General features: G+C 66.6%; 2 protein-coding genes across 2 annotated transcripts; one reads left to right on the top strand and one right to left on the bottom strand.

Annotated features, from left to right (window-relative positions):
* Positions 1–1504: 1504 nt before the first annotated feature.
* Positions 1505–6083, bottom strand: SGCA (sarcoglycan alpha). The gene is given in 13 exon segments (XM_056362724.1): positions 1505–2253; positions 2743–2769; positions 2963–3126; positions 3128–3169; positions 3250–3412; positions 3518–3614; positions 3617–3715; positions 3799–3850; positions 3852–3872; positions 3961–4103; positions 4491–4643; positions 5131–5226; positions 5633–6083. Coding segments are annotated over 13 exon segments (1341 nt in total). The 5' UTR covers positions 5733–6083; the 3' UTR covers positions 1505–2069.
* Positions 6084–7043: 960 nt separating this feature from the next.
* Positions 7044–16812, top strand: PPP1R9B (protein phosphatase 1 regulatory subunit 9B). Its single transcript, XM_056362499.1, is given in 11 exon segments — positions 7044–8671; positions 11921–12053; positions 12177–12297; positions 12478–12582; positions 13009–13034; positions 13037–13143; positions 13292–13444; positions 13535–13588; positions 13885–14114; positions 14622–14718; positions 16038–16812. Coding segments are annotated over 11 exon segments (2370 nt in total). The 5' UTR covers positions 7044–7381; the 3' UTR covers positions 16092–16812.
* The last annotated feature ends 1467 nt before the right edge of the window (positions 16813–18279 follow it).

Here is an 18279-nt window from a genome sequence, read left to right as displayed (position 1 = left end):
CGCGCTTCTGCACTCCCGTCCTGCCCGTCCTCCCACCCCAGCGCGGCCCCCGCCAGCCCCCGCCAGCCCCCCAGCCCTCCTCCCCCTCGCTCAGCCCCCCCGCTGCCCTGCGGGGGGGAGAGGAAGGAAAGGGGGAGCCACCCCCCAGTAGGGCGGGTGGGGCTGGGATCTGGGGGGCAGAGCTGCTGTGCACCCATGGTGAAGGGGACCTTGGTGTGTGTCCATCCCCCAAGTGTGGGGAGAACTGGGGGATGCGTGGGGGGCAGCAAGGGGAGGAAGGGGGGCTGGGGGGACAGCCTATGCCAGGCTGGGGGCACCCAGCACAGGGTGCCCCCCCAAAAATTAAGAGGAGGGGGGTGGCACAGACATTGCAGCTGGGCGCGGGAGGGCACAGGGAGATGTGCTGAAACTGGGGCAGGGGGCTGTGCTTGCCCAGGGCTGCAAGAGGCGTGTGGGTGCCACGGTGCAAGCCCCCCACACCCCTGCGGGTGCCCCCCAGATGCCAGCCCCATCCAGCTCCTGCTGGTGCAAAGGGAACCGGGCGGCCACCAGCAGCACACGCGCGTGCCGGGGTGGCAGTGCCCACCATGTGCCACACTCACCGCTCCGAAGGCCCCTTTGCGGTGGGCAGGAACGAGACCCCCAGCAGCACCGTGGGGGGCTGTGCAGGCAGGATGGGGCCTCAGTGCCGCCTTTCTCCCTCGCCTGCCCCAGCCGTCAATGGCTCCCCTTGTTCCTCGCCAAGCCCCTGTGTTTTCCTAACCCCCACCCTGGCGCCTGCCCCACACGAGGCGGGGGGGGGGGATGCTGTGAAAGAGGCTCTTTCTTTGGAGGCAAGGGGCTGAGGCTGGGCTGGCGGGGACCCCCTGGGGGGACCGGGGGAGGGGGTTATGGGGGTGCTGAGCGGCGGGATACCCAGTCTGCGCGGTGGAAGGGGCGAGCGGCTGGAGCAGCTGGGGGGCTGCAGGCGGAATCCTGCCAGACGTGGGCACCCAGGTGAGCTGGGGGCTGTTGGGATGCCCCAGGGTGCCATCGCGGGTCCCTGGGACTGTGTCCATCCCCCGCACTGTCCCTGGCCCCTTTCCCTCTGCAGGGCTGGGGCGGGAAGCAGGGTGGCAAGGTTAGTCCAAGCCTTTGGAGGGGGTGTGTGCAAGTCTTTCGGGGGGCCATGGGTGGAGCAGGGTGGGAGCAAGGGCAAGCAGGGCACCCAGATAGAGCAAAGCAGCTGAAGAGGGGGGTGGAGGGGAGCAGGACCCTCCTGCAACAGGAGGAACAGACCAGGACCTCCGCCCCCCCCAGTGCTCAGCATCCCCCCAGCCTCAGGGCACATCCAGGGATGGGGCAGAGAACTGGCAAACTCAATATACTGCGTCCAGGAGCCCAGCAGCAGGTTGCGCCCCAAAACCTCCCTCAGACCCCGTCCTCACCCCTGGGACCACCCCAGCCACCAGGGGCCAGGCTGGGCTGCTTGCAATGGGCCATAAAATAAAGCAGAAAAGCCACATCTCATCACTAAACAGCCACTTTATCAGCCAAAACCCACCCTACAGCCCCCATCCCACAGCAGGGACCTTGGGGGGTGGTGTCACCCCTGGGAAGACAAAACCAACACAGCCTCCCCCTCACCTGGAAAACAGAAAGAAAACAGTGTACTCCCTCCATCCCCCACCCAAAAAGCAGAAGAGCTCTAGTGCTTCTACAGCTCTTATTTAAGGATTTCACCAGGCCAAGCGGGGCAGGGGAGGCTGGAGAGGAAGGGGCTGGGATGCATGTGTTCTGTGTTGTCCCACTGATGCAGGTGGATCCTGATGACCCCCCCAGGTGCTGATAATCCCCCCAAAATGCTCCAGGCAATAACTGGGTGGCAGGCAGAGCCCTGCTGGGCAGGCAGATTCCTGACTCGGCTGGGTTCTGCCTGCTGCTGGGCTTTTGACCCCTGCAAAGTGCCCCCAAAAGCATCATGACACCCCTTTGCTCATACCCACCCCTGGGATTGCCCTCCCACCCTGCCATCATCCTGGTGTCACCCACCACCCTGCCATCATCCTGGTGTCACCCACCAGCCTGGCTCACTGCGGGAGGAGGGGGACACAGGCACCATCCGGGGGACCAGGCATGGGGTTGATGCGTTGACCTGTGCGGATGTTGAACATGGGAAGGGTGGAAAGGGGCCGTGGGACATCCCGGCTGCGAGCCATGTGCCTCAGCTCCTCCGTGTCACCGTGGATGGTGGTGTGGTGGACCAGCTGGATGCTGAGGGGCAAGAGGACAATTGGGTGCTGTGCCCGTGTTCCCACATGCTTCCCTGGTGGGGGGTGCGGCTCAAGGGGGTCTCTGTCTCCCCATTATTAGGGTTTGTCCCACATCACTGGGGTCTGCTCCCCATCACTGGGGTTGGTCCTCCATCACTGGGATCTGCACCCCACCACTGGGGTCCTCCTTGCTGGTGTTGAGTCCAGCCAAGGCTATTGCAAAAGCAAAACAGCTCTTGTGCTCCAGCTGTGCCTGTGGGGGGTTACAGGGGGGGCGAGGCATGGGGAGAGGAGGAGGGGGGCTGGGGGCGACCCTCTGGGATGGGGAGACCTTTAGGCTCCACCACCTCCATAACATTCCCCAGACAGGCAGCTGCTTGCTGTCCCCCATCCCTGTCCCCAATGGCCCTCCCCCCTCTCAGCCACAACAAAGCCCCCCAGGAGCAGCCCCCCAGCACCCGCCCGGCTCAGCCTGGGTGCAGGGACTTACTCAGACGTCTCCAAGTCCCGTTTTTGCCTACAAAACAGAGGAAAAAGGGGAATAAAAAAATAAAGATGGTGAGAAGGGCTCTCACCACTCCCAGGTTGTCCTGGGGACTCCCAGGTTGTCCTGGGGCTAGGACGGCCAGAGAAAGGGCACCCGGCTTGGGGTGCCCATGCCCTGGCTGGGGTGGGGGGACCCCCACCCTGAGTATGCTCCCCCGACTCACACTCCCTCCCTGCGGCAGCACATGAGGTGGCCCAGGAGCAGGCAGAGCAGTGCGGCCACCGCCAGCGGCACCAGCAGCGTCACCAGGTACCCAGGCAGCAGGTCCTGGGGGGGCACCTCGGTGGGGGGCTGGAAATCCCCACCCTCCTCCAGCACCCCAGAACCCCCACACGGGCCCCAGCGCTGTTGGGCTGGGCCAGACCTGCAGCTGCAATGGGGTGATGGTTAGGGAGGTGGGGGGTCCCCACGGGGGTCATTGCAAGGGGGTGGGGGGGGCGGGGGTCTCACCAAGGTGAGGTTGCACCAGCGGATGGTGAAGTGGGGGGCGAAGGTGTCGTAGCAGGAGGCGAGGGGCTGCTGGCCCAGGCTGCAGCGGAACCGGCTCTGTGGTGAGGTGGCCGCTGCCAGGCACGATGAGAAGGCACCATGGGAGCCCACCTTCACGTACACCCTGCCAGGGTGGGGGCACTGGCTGCAGGTGGCCCCCCCAGACCCCCACACGGAGGCTGGGGGTCTGCCCAGGAGCAACCCCAGCACCCCCCAGGTCTGCCTGTACCCCTCCTTGCGCCCCTCGATGGGCAGGGGCACGCGGCCACCCCGGTCCAGCGTGGAGGTGACATTGATGACATGGAGGTCATCCCGCTCCCAGACGCCGCCGTGGCCTGGAGGAAGATGTCCCGCATGGCCACTGGCAGCAGCTCCTCCACGTTCCTGTTCCCCACCAGGAACTCGCCCTGGTACGGCGGCTCCCCACCTGTGGGGAAATGTGACACTGATGGGGACACCTGGGGGGCTTCAGGGCAGCCCAGTGTGGTTTTGGGGGTGCATGGCCCTTACCTGGAGCAGGAAAGATGGTGATGACGAGGTGCTGTGCCGCTGTCTCGTAGGTGTTGCCGGTTGTATGCCAGCACCTGCGAGCAGAGGAGAGACCCCCGAAGATGCCAGCCCCCAGCTCCCCATGTCACCCTCTGGCACGGGGCCCGTGAGGTGGGCACCTACCTCGATGGTGTGGGTGCCCACCTCCGTGGCCATGGGACAGCCATAGAGGTAGCCCGGCTGGTGGGGGTCGCGCTGGATGTACCGCAGCCACCGCGGCAGGTCAGGGTGGTCCTGGAGGTGGGCTTGGAAGGTGATGGGGGCAGCTGTGGGACACACAGACAGGTGGGGATGGACACAGACATGGGGACACGCATGCCATCAGGCTGTGCTGCGAGTGGACCCCTGCCCTGCAAGCAGGACCCCTGCCGCAGGGGTGGGGGATGAAGGGATGCTGCTCCCGGGTGGGCTTAACAGCCTGATGGGACGGTGGGGTAGATGGAGGGATGGAGGGATGGAAGTGTAGGTAGATAGAGGGAGGGAGGGAGGGATGGAAGCGTACCATCCTGAAGGGAGGGAGAGGGACAGATGGCCCAGCTGGGGTCATGCCTGGTGGGGAGCAGGCATTAGCTGGTGCCCCCCATTAACAGTCCCAGCCCCCTCACAACTGCAGGACCCCACCTTGTCCCCACTCCCCTTGGCCTGGCCCTCACCGCCATCATCCTCGTGCCCAGTGAGGAAGGCATCCTGGAACAGCTCCCGCTCCAGCTCATGGACGAAGATGGCTCCGGTCTCGGAGGAGACGCGGTGGTTGGGGAGGACGTGGTGGTTGGGGAGGGTGGCCTGGGACTCCCCCAGGGCCATGACTGTGGCAGGCACAGGGCTAGAGCCGGGGCTGGGGAACATGGCTCCTTCCCTGCCTCAGTTTCCTCCTTGCCCAGAGACCCCAGGGAGACCCACAGGTGCCCGCAGACCCCCCTGGGGACACCGGGCTGGGGCAGAAATGTGTCCCTGCAGTGCCAGGCATCCCGAGATAGCAGGGTGGGCGATATTTAGGAGCTGGGGGGCGACAGGGGCAGGGACGGGGATGGGGACAGCACCCTCCCTTGCCCTGGACCCATCACGGCGAGCTTCCACTTGGTGTGTCCCCCCCGCCATCCCACACCCAGCTGGCACCAGGGACAGGACGGCTTTATTTAGCTCTGTCACGTTCAGCCCTGTCCCCGTCCTGTCCCCCCACCACCGGCAGCCCCCATCCCCACCCTCCTCTGGGGGTCCCCCCATCCCCTCCCCGCAGGGGGTCCTCCCCAGCCTGGCCGTGTCCCCCCGGGGGCAGACAGGGCTGCCACTCGCCTGCCAGCACCCAGGCGCGGAGCAGCTTGGGGGCCTCCATCTTCGCCACCTCCGGGAGCGGGGCCAGTGCTGATTGACGGAGGCAGCGGGGCTGGCCTGGTAGGGGTGTTACAGGGGGGTCCGCCTGGGGGGGGTCCCACGCGAGGCACCCCACCGGGGCCACCTCCTGCCACCAAGGCCCTGTGGCACCCAGCCCCCTGAGCACACGGGGAGCACTGGGGCTGCCCAGAGCAAGGGGTCCGGTGGGGTGTCCCCTGGGTGGGCTCATCCTGGTGCCCCTCCAGCATACGGGGAGCACTGGGGCTGCCCGGAGGGGGGGTCCGGTGGGGTGTCCCCTGGGTTGGTGGGTTGGTCCTGGTGCCCCTCCAGCACACGGGGAGCACTGGGGCTGCCCGGAGAGGGGGTCCGGTGGGGCGTCCCCTGGGTGGGCTGGTCCTGGTGTCCCAGCTCACGGGCAGTGGGATGGCAGCGGGGGCTGGGGCACAGCGGGGTGGGGGGATACCTGGGGACAGCTGAGACCCCCGCACATGCGTGGCAGGCAGCCTGCCAGCATCGCTGCACTGCACACGCGTGTGAGACCGGGACAGGAGCACGCGTGTCATATGCGTGTGCGCCCGCACGGGGCTCCTTGGCAGGACGGACCGGAGGGTGCCGGGACACCGGGGGGGCTGGCGGTGCGGGGGGCCGGACCCTCTGGCGGGGCTCGGGGGGCATGGCTGGTGGTGGCGGAAGGGGAAGGGGGTGGCCGTGTGGGGAGACGTCGCACCGCAGCGCGTCACGCCTCGTCACGCCGCGTCACGGACAAAGGGCCGCGAGGCTGCGTGTGGCGGCGCGGGGCATCCGCAGGGTCCTGGTGCCTGCGCGCTCGCTGGCCTGGGGGAGCAGGGCAGCCCCCCACCGTGTCCCCCAGCCCCGGGTGCTGTCCCGCAGCAGGGACCCCCAGCTGTCGGCTCTGCCCCCCCCCCCGCCCGGTGCCCAGTGGGAAGGCAGCAAACCCACCAATAACCGCCCCCAAATATCCCCCGGGTGGTGCAGGAAGGCAGGGGAGCCCACTGCGCCCCCCGCCCCCGGGTACCCCTGCCTCAGTTTCCCCTCTGGGTGGAGCCGTCGGGGGGGGGGGGACGGCGGACGGGGACGTGCTGCACCCCGGAGATGGATTTATGAGGACAGAAAGTAAATAGGGGTCCCGTGGGGACACCTCGAGATGGAGGGGTGTTGGGCACGGGTGTGGGGATCCCGAGGGATGGGAGCAGGGGGACACAAGGACAAGGCTGAGGGGACCAGGGAGGAGGTGCAGGGGGATGTGGGGACAGAGCCGGGAGGGGTGCAGGGACAGGACTGGGGGATGTGGGTACAAACTGGGGGTTAAGGGGATGAGATGGGGGGATGTGGGTACAAACTCGGGGGGGATAAGGGGATGAGATGGGGGGATGTGGGTACAAACTCAGGGGGGATATGGGGACAGGAGGGGGAAACACGGGGACAGGAGGGGGGGGGCATGGGTACACACCCGGGGGGCTATGGGGATGGGACGGTGGGGCATGGGTACAAAAACAGGGGATGTGGGGACAGCACGGAGCATGGAGGGAGGAGGGGGTAGGGGCAGATCCAGGGGGTATGGGTCGCAGACGGGGGTGGGGGTGGGGGTACGGGACCGAGGGGCCATCGGGACCAGCCCGCGGGCCACGGGGACAGACCGGGGGGCCCAGGGGCAGAAGCAGGCGCGGTGGGAGGCAGAGCCGGAGGGGGACACGGGGACAGACCAGGGGGGCAGGGACAGAAGCAGGCGCGGTGGGAGGCAGAGCCGGAGGGGGACACGGGGACAGACCGGGGGGTGGCACCACCCGCGGGCCGGGGGAGGGGGCCAGGCGGCGCGGCACGGCGCGGGGAGCGCGGGCCGGGGGGCGGCGAGCGGGGCCGGGGTCCCGGCGGTGGCGGCGGCGGCGCCGCTAAGACCCAGAGGGCGCTGCGGGCAGCGGGGCGGGCGGATCGCAGCCGCCGCGGCTCCATCGCCGCCACAGAGAAAGGGGAAGCGGAGGGGAAGGGAGGAGGGAGGCAGGGCCGGGGCGGAGGGCCCCCCCGGGATGGACATGGCCTGACCGGGCTCCGCAGCCCCCCGCGGGCCGGTGCAGGTGTGCGGCGGCCCCCCGCGGCGCCCCCTCCCCACGCCGCGGCAGGCGGCGAGGGGCCGCGGCGGGCGGGGGGAGCGGCGCTGGCGGCGGCGGGCGATGCGGCGCGGCCCGGGGCCGGCATGCTGAGGACGGAGGCAGGCGGCGGGGCGGCCGCCGGCGGGGGGGCTCCCTCCGGCGGGGCAGCGGGCGGCGGGGGGCTGCGGAGCGCGTCCCCCCACCGCAATGCCTACGAGGCCACCATCCAGGCCCTGGCGCCCACAAAGGAGGCTGACGGAGAAGACGGCAAGAAGAGCCGGGGTAAGAAGTATGGCTCCAACGTCCATCGCATCAAGAACATGTTCCTGCAGATGGGGACGGCGCCCGGCCCCGAGGGCGCCTGCGACCTGGCCAAGGCCAAGGAGAAGCCCGTCCGCCTCTCCTTGCCCCGCGCCGGCAGCCTCAGCGAGAGCATGGACCAGGGCAGCCTCCTCAAGCTGGGCACCAGTGTCTCGGAGAGGGTCAGCCGCTTCGACTCCAAGCCCGACAAGCCCTTCTCCAAGCTGCAGGAGACCCGCAAGATCTTTGAGAGGAGCCCGCAGGAGAAGGCCACCACCACCAAGCTCTTGCTGCGCAAGGAACGAGCTGGCTTCCAGGACCGTAAGCTGGACGTGGTGGTGAGGTTCAACGGCAGCACCGAGTCCTTGGACAAGCTAGACACCGAAGCCGTCTCGCCCACCGTCAGCCAGCTCAGCGCTGTCTTCGAGAAGGCCGACCTCCGAAACAACCTGCACAAGGCGCCCGGGCGAGCAGGAGGACCGCTCAATGCCAAGGTGGTGGGCAAGCGACCCCGCGTCTTCTTGCCAAGCCCCGAGGCCGGGCGGCTGGGTGACGGCCACGCTGCCCTGGCCCGCAGCCGGCCGCCGGAGGAGGAGAAGGCAGTGGGGAAGAGCGGCCGGCCGGCGGAGAAGGAGACGGCTGCCCCACGGGTGCAGGAGGTCTGCAAGATCAAGCCGGTAGAGGTGGAGGAGAGCGGCGAGGCTGAGGAGGAGGAGGAGGAGGCGACGGTGGCAGGCGAACCAGTGCCTGCACCCCAGCCGGCTAAGGGGGCCGAGGGTCAGGTGCCCACCGCTCCCCGGCTGGAAGGGGGCTTGGGGGCAGCTGCAGGCGAGGAGGGCGTCAAGGGCGAGCGGGCGGAGGAGGGCGATACCTACGAGGAGGCCAAGAAGGAGGACTTCTCTGAGGCGGACCTGGTGGACATAAGTGCCTACAGTGGGCTCGGGGAGGACTCGGGGGGCAGTGGGCTGGAGGAGGAAGAGGAGGCTGAAGGGCTGTACGAGCCCGAGTCAGGCTGTGTGGAGATCCCTGGGCTGTCTGAGGAAGAGGAGCCTGTCCCCAACCGCAAGATCCAGTTCAGCACAGCCCCCATCCAGGTGAGACTGCCTGGGGATGGAGGGGCAGCTGTGGAGGGGGGGCAGCCTGGGGTGGGCGGCAGCTGGGGATGGGGGGTACCCCAGGGTGGGTGGATGACCCCTGGAGGGGACTGGTGCCAGGGACAGGGATGTGGGGTGGGGGTCTGTGCTCCCCCCCCAGCCACAGGGCCTGGCATCCTGCTTGGCCATACTCTTGTGCTGGGGGAATGAGGGCGGCCACCCAGGCCTGACGAGCTGGCTAATGAAGGCCCCTGCCCTGGCATGGCACAGCACCCCCACCAGCGAGGGGTCCCCCTGGGGCCGGTGTGATGGGGAGGGGTGGTGCTGGCACTCACTGGAGTGGGCCATGCGCAGCACCCGGTGCCAACCCACTGCCATGCCTGGGACGGGCCAAGACCCACCCCATATTTTGGGTGGGGATGCCCGAAATGTCTGGGTGCAGGGTGCTGGGTGCCGTGGCTGCACCGCCACCCTCTGCCCATGGTCCCCTGTGGTCCCTCGGTGCTGGGGATCCTCCCAAACTGCGGGTCCCCGGGGATGAGGTGGCAGTGGAGGGGCTTTTGCCCCTGCCCATGGGCCCAGCCCAGCGCCCAGGACTGTTTCGGGAAGTGGAGGAAGGGGAAGTGTCTTGGCGGCATGGCCGGGCGGGGGGCAGCATCGCCCGTCTCCCCCGTTCCCTGGCTGGTTTTGGGGTCCCCATCTGAGATGCTCCCGTGGCGATGGGGTGGGAAGGGGCCGTGCAGCTATTTCGGGGTGTTCTCTCCTGCTTGTATCCCCCCAACCGGAGAAGCAGCGATTGCTTTGTGCTGGAGCTGAGTTATTTTTAGAGCTCGGCCTATATTCTGGCTCTGAGTCAGAGCGGGTGGGTGGCCCCACCTGGGATGGGGGGACGGGGACCACCGTGGCCCGGGCAGGGGACAGCAGTGGCAGTGTGCTGGGTGGCTGCATGCTGGGGGGGGACTTGGTCCTGTGGGAGCCTGCCAGGCCAGCCCTGGGAAGGGTGTCCCCTCCATGGATGGGCAGCTGGGCTTTTTGGGGTGCTCTGTTTGCCCCAGCACAGCCTTTAGCCTCTTGCTTTTGCCCACATTCCGCTTCAGGGTGATGGTTGGGGTCCCACATGAGACGGTGGGGAGGGAACCTGAGCGTGTGAGCACTCCAGCTTCCCCCTTGGGTGCACGGGTGATGCTGAGCCCCGCAAACCTGCTGTAGCGGTTAGGGCCAGGAGCACTGGGGACCCCCACCCAGCCCCAGCGCGGGCCCCAAGGTGGGTGCCCTGCACCCTGAGATGGGGCACACATGCTGCCCCTTTCCCTGGGCTTGTGCTGGCTCCGGCTGCTTCTCCCTTGGAACCTCCTGCAGGCCCCTGGCACATCCCACCCCACCCCCAGACCTGGAGACAGGGGTGGGGGGCACAGCAGGATGAGCCAGGATGTGTGCCTGCAGCTGTGGGCTCAGGTGCCTGCGGCACCCCGGGGACTGTGTGTGGACGGGGTACGAAGGCATGTCCCCTGCCCTGCTCACCCCCAGCACTCCTGGGAGCCACCCGGGTGGATCCTGCCCATCTGTGAATGTCACCGGGCTTTGTGCGATGGCCCTTGACACTCATCCCTTGTACCCTTTGTTGCGAGGCTTTCACGCTGTGGTCTTGTCCCTAATCCACTCGCCCGGCGGCATCACCAAGCTGGGGCCCCTCTGGAGACATCTGCCAGGCTCTGTGCCCGGCCAGCCTGTCCCCATCTGGAGGGCTGCTGGCAACCCCCCAGGGTGTGGGGAAAAGGCAGCCCCCCAGGGTGCGGGGACAAGGCACCCCACTCCTGGCTCTGGGCTGGGGCCATTGTCCGACCTCAGTGCCTGGCACAAGGGCACCCAGCCCAAGGGTGAGTGTGGGGTTGCCCCCAGCCCCTCCTGAGCTGCTAGCTCCTATGGACCAGGTGTGGGAGGGTTTAGGGGTGCCCCATGATGGGGGTCAGTGTCCCCTGGGATTTAACACATTAGAGGACCATACGTGTGTGGTCCTGACTTCCTTTGCCTTCCATCGCCCCGCTCTGGCTCGATGCCCCATGCTGGGTTCCGTCCCTGGCCTCGGATGGGGCTGCCACAAGGCCTCGGCAGTCCCAGGCGTCCCCATCCCTGCTCCCTTGGGACTGAAGGTGGCTGGGGACCTCAATGTCCCCAGACCCAGAGGACAGGGGCAGCCCAGCCCCAAGGCTGACCCCTCCTCAGTGCCCAAGCACCCTGCAAGTGAAGCCTGATGGGGAACAGTGGGCCTGGGAGGGACAGAGACCTGGGCACAGGGGTGGCCCATGGACCCCCGAGGCCTGCAGAGTCCCTGGTGCTCCCTGTGCCCAGGCATCCCTCCAGGCGAGCACAGGGAGGTGGAAGCTGAACCTGCCAGGTGGAAAATGAGGGGAATAAACCAACCCCCCCCAACCCCCACACCTAGGGTGGGATTTACCTCTCCCAGGGACAATGGTGGGTTGGGGTCCCTGGGCTTCAGGCTGGCAGCTCAGGCTTGGATGGAGGTATCCAGGCAGGGGTAAGGTGCAGGGAAGGGCAGAGGTGAGGCTGCCCTGAGAGCAGGGCCCTTCCCTGCTCCCGTGGGGCCGTTTGGACCATGAGAAGGTGGTGGGCTGAGAGCTGAGAAGCCCCTGACTAGGGAAGGAGAGGGGAGGAGCAGGGGAACAAGCCAGTTCTGCTCACACCAAACTGTGTCACAGAGCAGCCAGTGCTTGCACACACCATCCATCCATCCATCCATCCATCCATCCATCCATCCATCCATCCATCCATCCATCCATCCTTCGATTCATCCATCCATCCATCCTTCGATTCATCCATCCATCCATCCTTCCATCCATCCATCCTTCCATCCATCCAGCTATCCATCTATCCGTCCATCCAGCCATTCATCCCTCAGTCCATCTGTTCATCCCTCAGTCCATCCATTCATCCATCCATCCATATATCCATCATCCACCTATCCTTTCAACAGTGGGCAGGGCATGGCACCATCACTGCTGCCAGGGCAACCCCCAAACCATCTGAGTTTCCTCACACTCCCCCTCACTCTTGGGGGGGGGGATTCTCCAGTATCTCACAGGCTCAGTAATGCCCCCCATGCCCCTTCCCAGGGCTCCCCCTACCCCGGGATGCCCCCTCAGCCACAGGTGCTGCCGGTGCTGTGGGTGGCTGCGGTGCTTGTCTGCCCCATCCCGTGCCTCGCTGAGCAGCTCCCCTCCGCCCCGGCAGGTCTTCAGCACTTACTCCAACGAAGACTACGACCGCCGCAACGAAGATGTCGACCCCATGGCCGCGTCGGCCGAGTACGAGCTGGAGAAGAGAGTGGAGCGGCTTGACCTCTTCCCTGTGGAGCTGGAGAAAGGTGGGTCCTCACTCTGTCCCGCACCCCAGCGCCCCTGTGGCACCTTGGGGATGGGTTGGAGGTGACTCCATTGATGTTGGGTGGCTGCTGCACCTGCCAGGACACAGCTGTCTGTCTCTGCAGACTCCGAAGGGCTGGGGATCAGTATCATTGGCATGGGCGCAGGGGCCGACATGGGCCTGGAGAAGCTGGGCATCTTCGTCAAGACGGTGACAGAGGGTGGGGCGGCCCACCGGGATGGCAGGTAAGGGCTGCCTGGCCCCAAACACCCACCACGGTCCCCACTGCCACATGCCTGTGGGCTTGGCTGGTGATGGAGAAGCTGGTGTGGGAGCAGGCAGATGTGCCAGATGTTCCCTGGGGTGGGAGATGTTGGGGAGGTGGGCAAGGGGTGGGCCCGTTGCGATGGTCTCCTTGTCCCCAGGATCCAGGTGAACGATCTCATTGTGGAGGTGGACGGCACCAGCCTGGTAGGGGTGACGCAGAGCTTCGCCGCCTCCGTCCTCAGGAACACCAAGGGCCGTGTCCGGTAGGGCCCAGGGCTGGGGTGTTTGGGGGGCCGGGGGACCCCCCTGTGCACCCTGCCCCATGGCCTGTCCCCAGAGCACCCCAGCTCCCAGGCTGGGCTGTCCCCCTGCCCCAAAATAGCTCTGTCCCTCCAGTCCCCATGCCCGCTGTCTGCCCCTGTGCCACCCTAGTGCTCTCTGCCCCCCCACATCATCCCAGCATCCCTTCAGTGCCCCAACTCATCCAGAGGCCTCATAATTCCCCCCCTGGAATTTCCCCCCAGGAACACTGCCTGTCCCAGCAGGGATGTCCCCTGGTTGTGCCACCTGGGCGTCCCCTGGCTGAGCCTTCCCACTGTCTCCTGGATGTGCCACCTGGGTGTCCCTGATTTGGGCCCCCCCCATGGTCAGAGCCCCCCACCCCCGGCTGAGCCCTGCTGTCCCCACAGGTTCCTCATTGGGCGGGAGAAGCCAGGGAGCAGAGTGAGGTGGCGCAGCTGATCCAGCAGACGCTGGAGCAGGAGCGGTGGCAGCGGGAGATGATCGAGCAGCGCTACACCCAGTACACTGAGGATGACGAGGAGGTGAGTGGGACAGCACCCACCCAGGAGGGTACAGATGTGGTTCCCCCTCCCCATATGGGGCTGGTGATTCAGTTTCCTCAGGTGGGATGGGTTTGGGGTGTCAGGCTGGGGGCCACCATGTGCCAGCGCTAGTCCATGTCCTCTGCAGACGGGCGAGTACGCTACAGATGAGGAGGAGGAGATGAGCCCCATGTTCCCCAGTGGGGAGATGGCCATTGAGGTGTTTGAGCTGGCCGAGAACGAGGACACACTCTCCCCTGTGGAGATGGACCCTGAAAAGCTGGTGCACAAGTTCAAGGAGGTGAGGAGGGGATGGGGGCTGCCAGGGGAGCGTGTCCACACATGGCAGAGTGTCCACATGCCCCATTTGAACACCTGGCTTCTCTTGCAGCTCCAGATCAAGCATGCCGTCACCGAGGCCGAGATCCAGCAGCTGAAGAGGAAGGTGAGTGGGTGCCCTGGCTCCCTGCGGGCAGACGGGACCCCCTTCCATCTCCCTGGCCCCCCCTGGGTCTCCATCTCCCCGATCCCCTCTTACCTCCCCACATCTTCCCCAGCCCTCTCACCGTGCTGCGCTGTGCTATGCCATGTCATGCCTGCTCCCAGGCCATGCCGTGCCGTGCTGTGCTATGCCGTGTCATGCCTGGCCATGCCGTGCCGTGCCATGCCGTGCTGTGCTATGCCATGTCATGCCTGCTCCCTGGCCATGCCATGCCATGCCCTGACCCTGCTGTCCCCCAGCTGCACTGCCTGGAGCAGGAGAAGGCGCGCTGGCGGGCTGAGAAGGCCCAGCTGGAGCAGAGCGTGGAGGAGAACAAGGAGCGGATGGAGAAGCTGGAGGGGTACTGGATGGAGGCACAGAACCTCTGCCAGGCTGTGGATGAGCACCTCAAGGAGACCCAGGCCCAGTACCAGACCCTGGAGCGCAAGTACAGCAAGGCCAAGAGGCTCATCAAGGAGTACCAGCAAAAGTGAGGGCAGCACTGGGCCCTGGGCACCGATCCTCCCTGGGCACAGAGCATCCCCCTGGGCATGGACCCTTCCCTGGGCACTGACCATGCCCTTGCATGGACCCACTCGTGGGGCACTGACCCCTTCATGGGTGCCCTTTGCCCTTGAGCATGGCCCATCCCTTGGGCATGAACTGTTCCCCAGGCACAGACCATCCTCTGGGCAGAAACCCATCCCTGAAAGCACCAAATCCTCCCTGGGCACCCTCCATCCCGTGGGCAGGGATCTTCCCCTTGACATGGACCCATCCCTGGGGCACCAACTCCTTCGTCCCTGGGCATCCCTCATCCGTGGGCATGGACCATCCCCTGGGCAGGGACCGTCCCCTGGGAGATCCCCGGGCACCACCACCCCACTGAGCACGGTCCCTCCCTGTCACCCGGGGTCCCCCCTGACCTGCCCCACCTCCCGAGGGTCTCCCCGGTGCTGGGTGTGGGTGACGTGCACCCATGTGCTGGCCCCCACAGGGAGATAGAGTTCCTGAAGAAGGAGACGGCGCAGCGGCGGGTGCTGGAGGAGTCGGAGCTGGCGCACAAGGAGGAGATGGAGAAGCTGCAGGAGAAGGTGGGCACTGGGCGCCGGGACGCGGGCTGCCCCTGAGCCCCCCGGGCACGGCCGGCCCCAGCCTCGGCCCCGCCACCCAGCCCGCTCCACCAGCTGCTCCTGCCACGCCGCCGTCGCGGCCCATGGGCTCCTGTCGCCGCTGGATCCCAGGATGGATCACAGCAGATCTGCTCAGGCACCGGCTCCTGCCAGCCACTGGATCCCACGCCGGGTGGTAGCGGAGTTGCATGGGGCGCTGGCTCCCCTCCGGACTGAGCTCCGGCTGCTGGATCCCATGCCGGATTGCGGTGGATCTGCTTTGGGTGCCGGCTCCCACCGGATTGTGCTCCTGCCACTGTGCCCTGCACTGGATCGCAGTGGATCTGATCGGGTGCTGGCGAACGCCCGATCCTCCTCCTGGCACTGGATCCCACACTGGATTGCAGTGGATCTGCCTAGGGTTTGGGTTGCAGTGGATCCTGCTTTAGGGTCTGACATCCCATAATGGATCAAAAGAGATCTTGGGCACTGGATCCCAGGCTGCTTGTGCGGGATCATGCAGTGGTTCCTGGTAGATCTGCGCAAGGCACGGTCACACTTGATCCTCTGGATCCCATGCTGGTCATGTTGGATCCCACAACAGATCGCACTGGATTCCATGCTAGCTACACTGGATCCCCCCCAGCGTGTGGGACCAGAGCTGTGCTGGGTCATAGCAGATCCTCTGCGGGGTTGGTGGATCCCCCAGGATCCCGCAGCACCTGCCGTGAGGGGCAGCGGGGGGCCAGCACCTGCCCAGCTGGGGGGCACCAGGGTGCAGGCGGGCAGCGGGGAGGTCCCCTGGCCCCCAGCAGAGCCCCCCAGTTTGCCCACCCCTGTGCCCTCCTCCTGTCACCCCCAAAGCATCCCCTGATGTCCCACAGAGACTCACCCCCAGCCTGCCAACAGCCCCCCTGCCCGCCCCTGTGCCCCCAGCCCTGTGCCCCCCCAGCCCCTCCCCGGCCCTCCAGCACCCTGTCTGTGCTGGTCCCCTGCCTGTCATCCCCCCCTTTATCCCCCCAGCCCTTCGTCTCTGCCCCCCCCCCAGTTCCCCTGTGTCCTGACCCCCTTGTCCTGTGCGCCCTCCAAGTCCAGTGGCCCCTCCGTGTCCCCCCCCATGTCCCCATCCCTGTGCCCTCATCCTGTCCCCCCCGGCCACATGTTCATGCCCATGTCTCTGCCCACACCCGTGTCTCTGTGTCCCCGTGTCTGTTTCCCCTTCCCCTCCACCCCGGCCCTGTGCCGCCCCCCGCCCCCCCTGTCCCCCCGCTGAGACCTCTCTCCCCTTTGCTGTTTTTCAGATCTCCGAACTGGAGGCCAAGCTGCAGACTTTGAAAAATTCCAACCCGACTTAAACCACCCTCAAACCACAGCGATTTGGGGGGGGGCTTCTCTCCCCCAGCCCTGTCCCCGTTCCCTCCCCCCTTCCCACCAGGGAGGAGCCAAGACCCCCGCCAAAGCCCCCTGGTGCCCCCCACTCCCCCCTGGGGGCACAGACAGCAAAGGGGGGAGCAGGGCACGTCTTGGGGGGGGGTGGGTGGTGGTGTCCGGGGGGTGGTGGGGGTGGTGCGGACACCCCGCGTTCGTGTCTGTGTCCAGTGTGAGTCTCGTGGTGACGTGATGGACCAATTGGGGTGGGGGGCATGCCCCCCCTCCCCGGCCTCCCCCTTCCCTTCAACTTGACCCCCTCTTCCCCCCGGACACAGAGCTGGCACCCCAGAGAGCTGGCACCCCGGTTGGACGCTGTTGGGGGGGGGGAGGGCAGACAGAACTGCCCCCCCAACATGTGAGCCATACTGGGCAGCGAAGCGGGGGTATGCTGGAAGCGCACCCCCCGTCCCCCCCCTGCTGTCCCCAGCTCTTCCTCTTGGGACTCACCTGGAGCACCGGCTGGGAAGGGGCTGGTTGCCTTTGCCCCCCCCGCCCCTGCGGACTTACCCCGGTCCCACAGCGAGGTGCCCCCCTCGGGTTCTGTGCCTGGGACACCACGGACCTTCGCCATGGAGGGGGGGACCCAAAGTGCCCCCCCCACCCCCACCCCACCCGTGCCACCACCACCGGGCCAGAAGGATCCCCTCAGCCTTTGCCAACCTCTGCAGTGGGCATGGGGGTGACACCAGCCCCTCCGCAACCCCCCCGGGGATCTGGGGGCTTCCTGGTACCCCACTGCAGGGGCACGGCTGGGGGGGTTGCCCCCAGGGCCCCCTAGCACCTGCCACCACCCTCCCCAAGCCCAGGGCTTTCGCCTTCCCTGGGGGTGGGGAGAATAATGCACAGGGGTCCTCCTCCAGGGTGGGGGCGATGCTCTTACCCCCCCAACTGTAAATACCTCCCCCCCCCAATAAATCACAGTATTTCTCTGGGGCTGGGACGAACCCCCCCACTGGCCAACCCCAGCTGGGTAGGGGGGTCCCAGCCCCTCGGCCCAGGGGGAATCCCTTTATTTTCGTTTCTATTTTGCCCCCTCGCCCCTCCCCCCCAAAGTACCGAGTCTCCGACAGTAACTGGATGTGGGGGCAACTGGGAGCCAGAGCTGGTTATACTGGGAGGGGGAGGAGGAGGGCACGGGCACGTGGGAGGGATGGGGTAGGGGTGGGTGTCCGACTGGATTGGAGCCACTTGGGGTGGGGGGGGGGGAAGTATTTAAGTGGGGGGCGGGGAGCAAGAGCCCCGGGGGGGTGCTGGGGTTATTTAATCTCACACGTATACCTGTGGGTGTATATACTATATATATATGTACGTATGTATGTACTGGTCCTCGTTTTGTAATGCAGCGTCCATGCATCCCGCCAGCCCCATAAACGGCCTCAGCGTCGCCCACGCCTCCTTGTCCCAGGCGGGGGCAAACTGGAGGGCACTGGGGGGACTGGAAGGGGTTGGGGGCACTGGGAAGGGTTGGAGGCACTGGGAAGGGTTGGGGGCACAGGGAGGACTGGGGGGTACGGGGAAGGATGGGGGGCACTGAGAAGACTGGGAGGGACTAGGGGGCACAGGGAAGGATGGGGAGGACTGGGGGCTACTGGGAAGGATTGGGGGCACTAGGAAGGATTGTGAGGCACTGGGAGGACAGGGAAGGACTAGGGGGCATAGGGAAGGATGGGGGGCACTGGGAGGACTGGGAAGAACTAAGGGGGCATGGGGAAGGATGGGGGGCACTGGAAGGACTGGGAAGGACTAAGGGACATGGGGAAGGATGGGGGCCACTGAGAGGACTGGGAAGGACTAGAGGGAACAGGGAAGGATGGGGAGGACTGGGGGTACTGGGAAGCATTGGGGTTCACCGGGAAGGATTGGGGGGCACTGGGAGGACGGGGAAGGACTAAGGAGCATGGGGAAGGATGGGGGGCACTGGGAGGACTGGGAAGGACTAGGGGACACGGGGAAGGATGGGGGCACTGGGAGGACTGGGAGGCACTGGGAAGGATGGGGGGTACTGGGGGGCACTGGGAGGCCAGTGTATCCATGGTGGCAGGGGAGGGCCGGGGGAGGCGGAGTGCGTGTGTGTCCCCATGCCCGTGCCCTGGCCCCGCCCGCAGGCGCTGT

The sequence above is a fragment of the Falco biarmicus genome, chromosome 17 (assembly GCF_023638135.1).
Source record: "Falco biarmicus isolate bFalBia1 chromosome 17, bFalBia1.pri, whole genome shotgun sequence".
Lineage (NCBI taxonomy): Eukaryota > Metazoa > Chordata > Aves > Falconiformes > Falconidae > Falco > Falco biarmicus.
The sequence above is the reverse complement of the archived record's forward strand: the minus strand, read 5'-3'. Positions and strand labels throughout refer to the sequence as shown.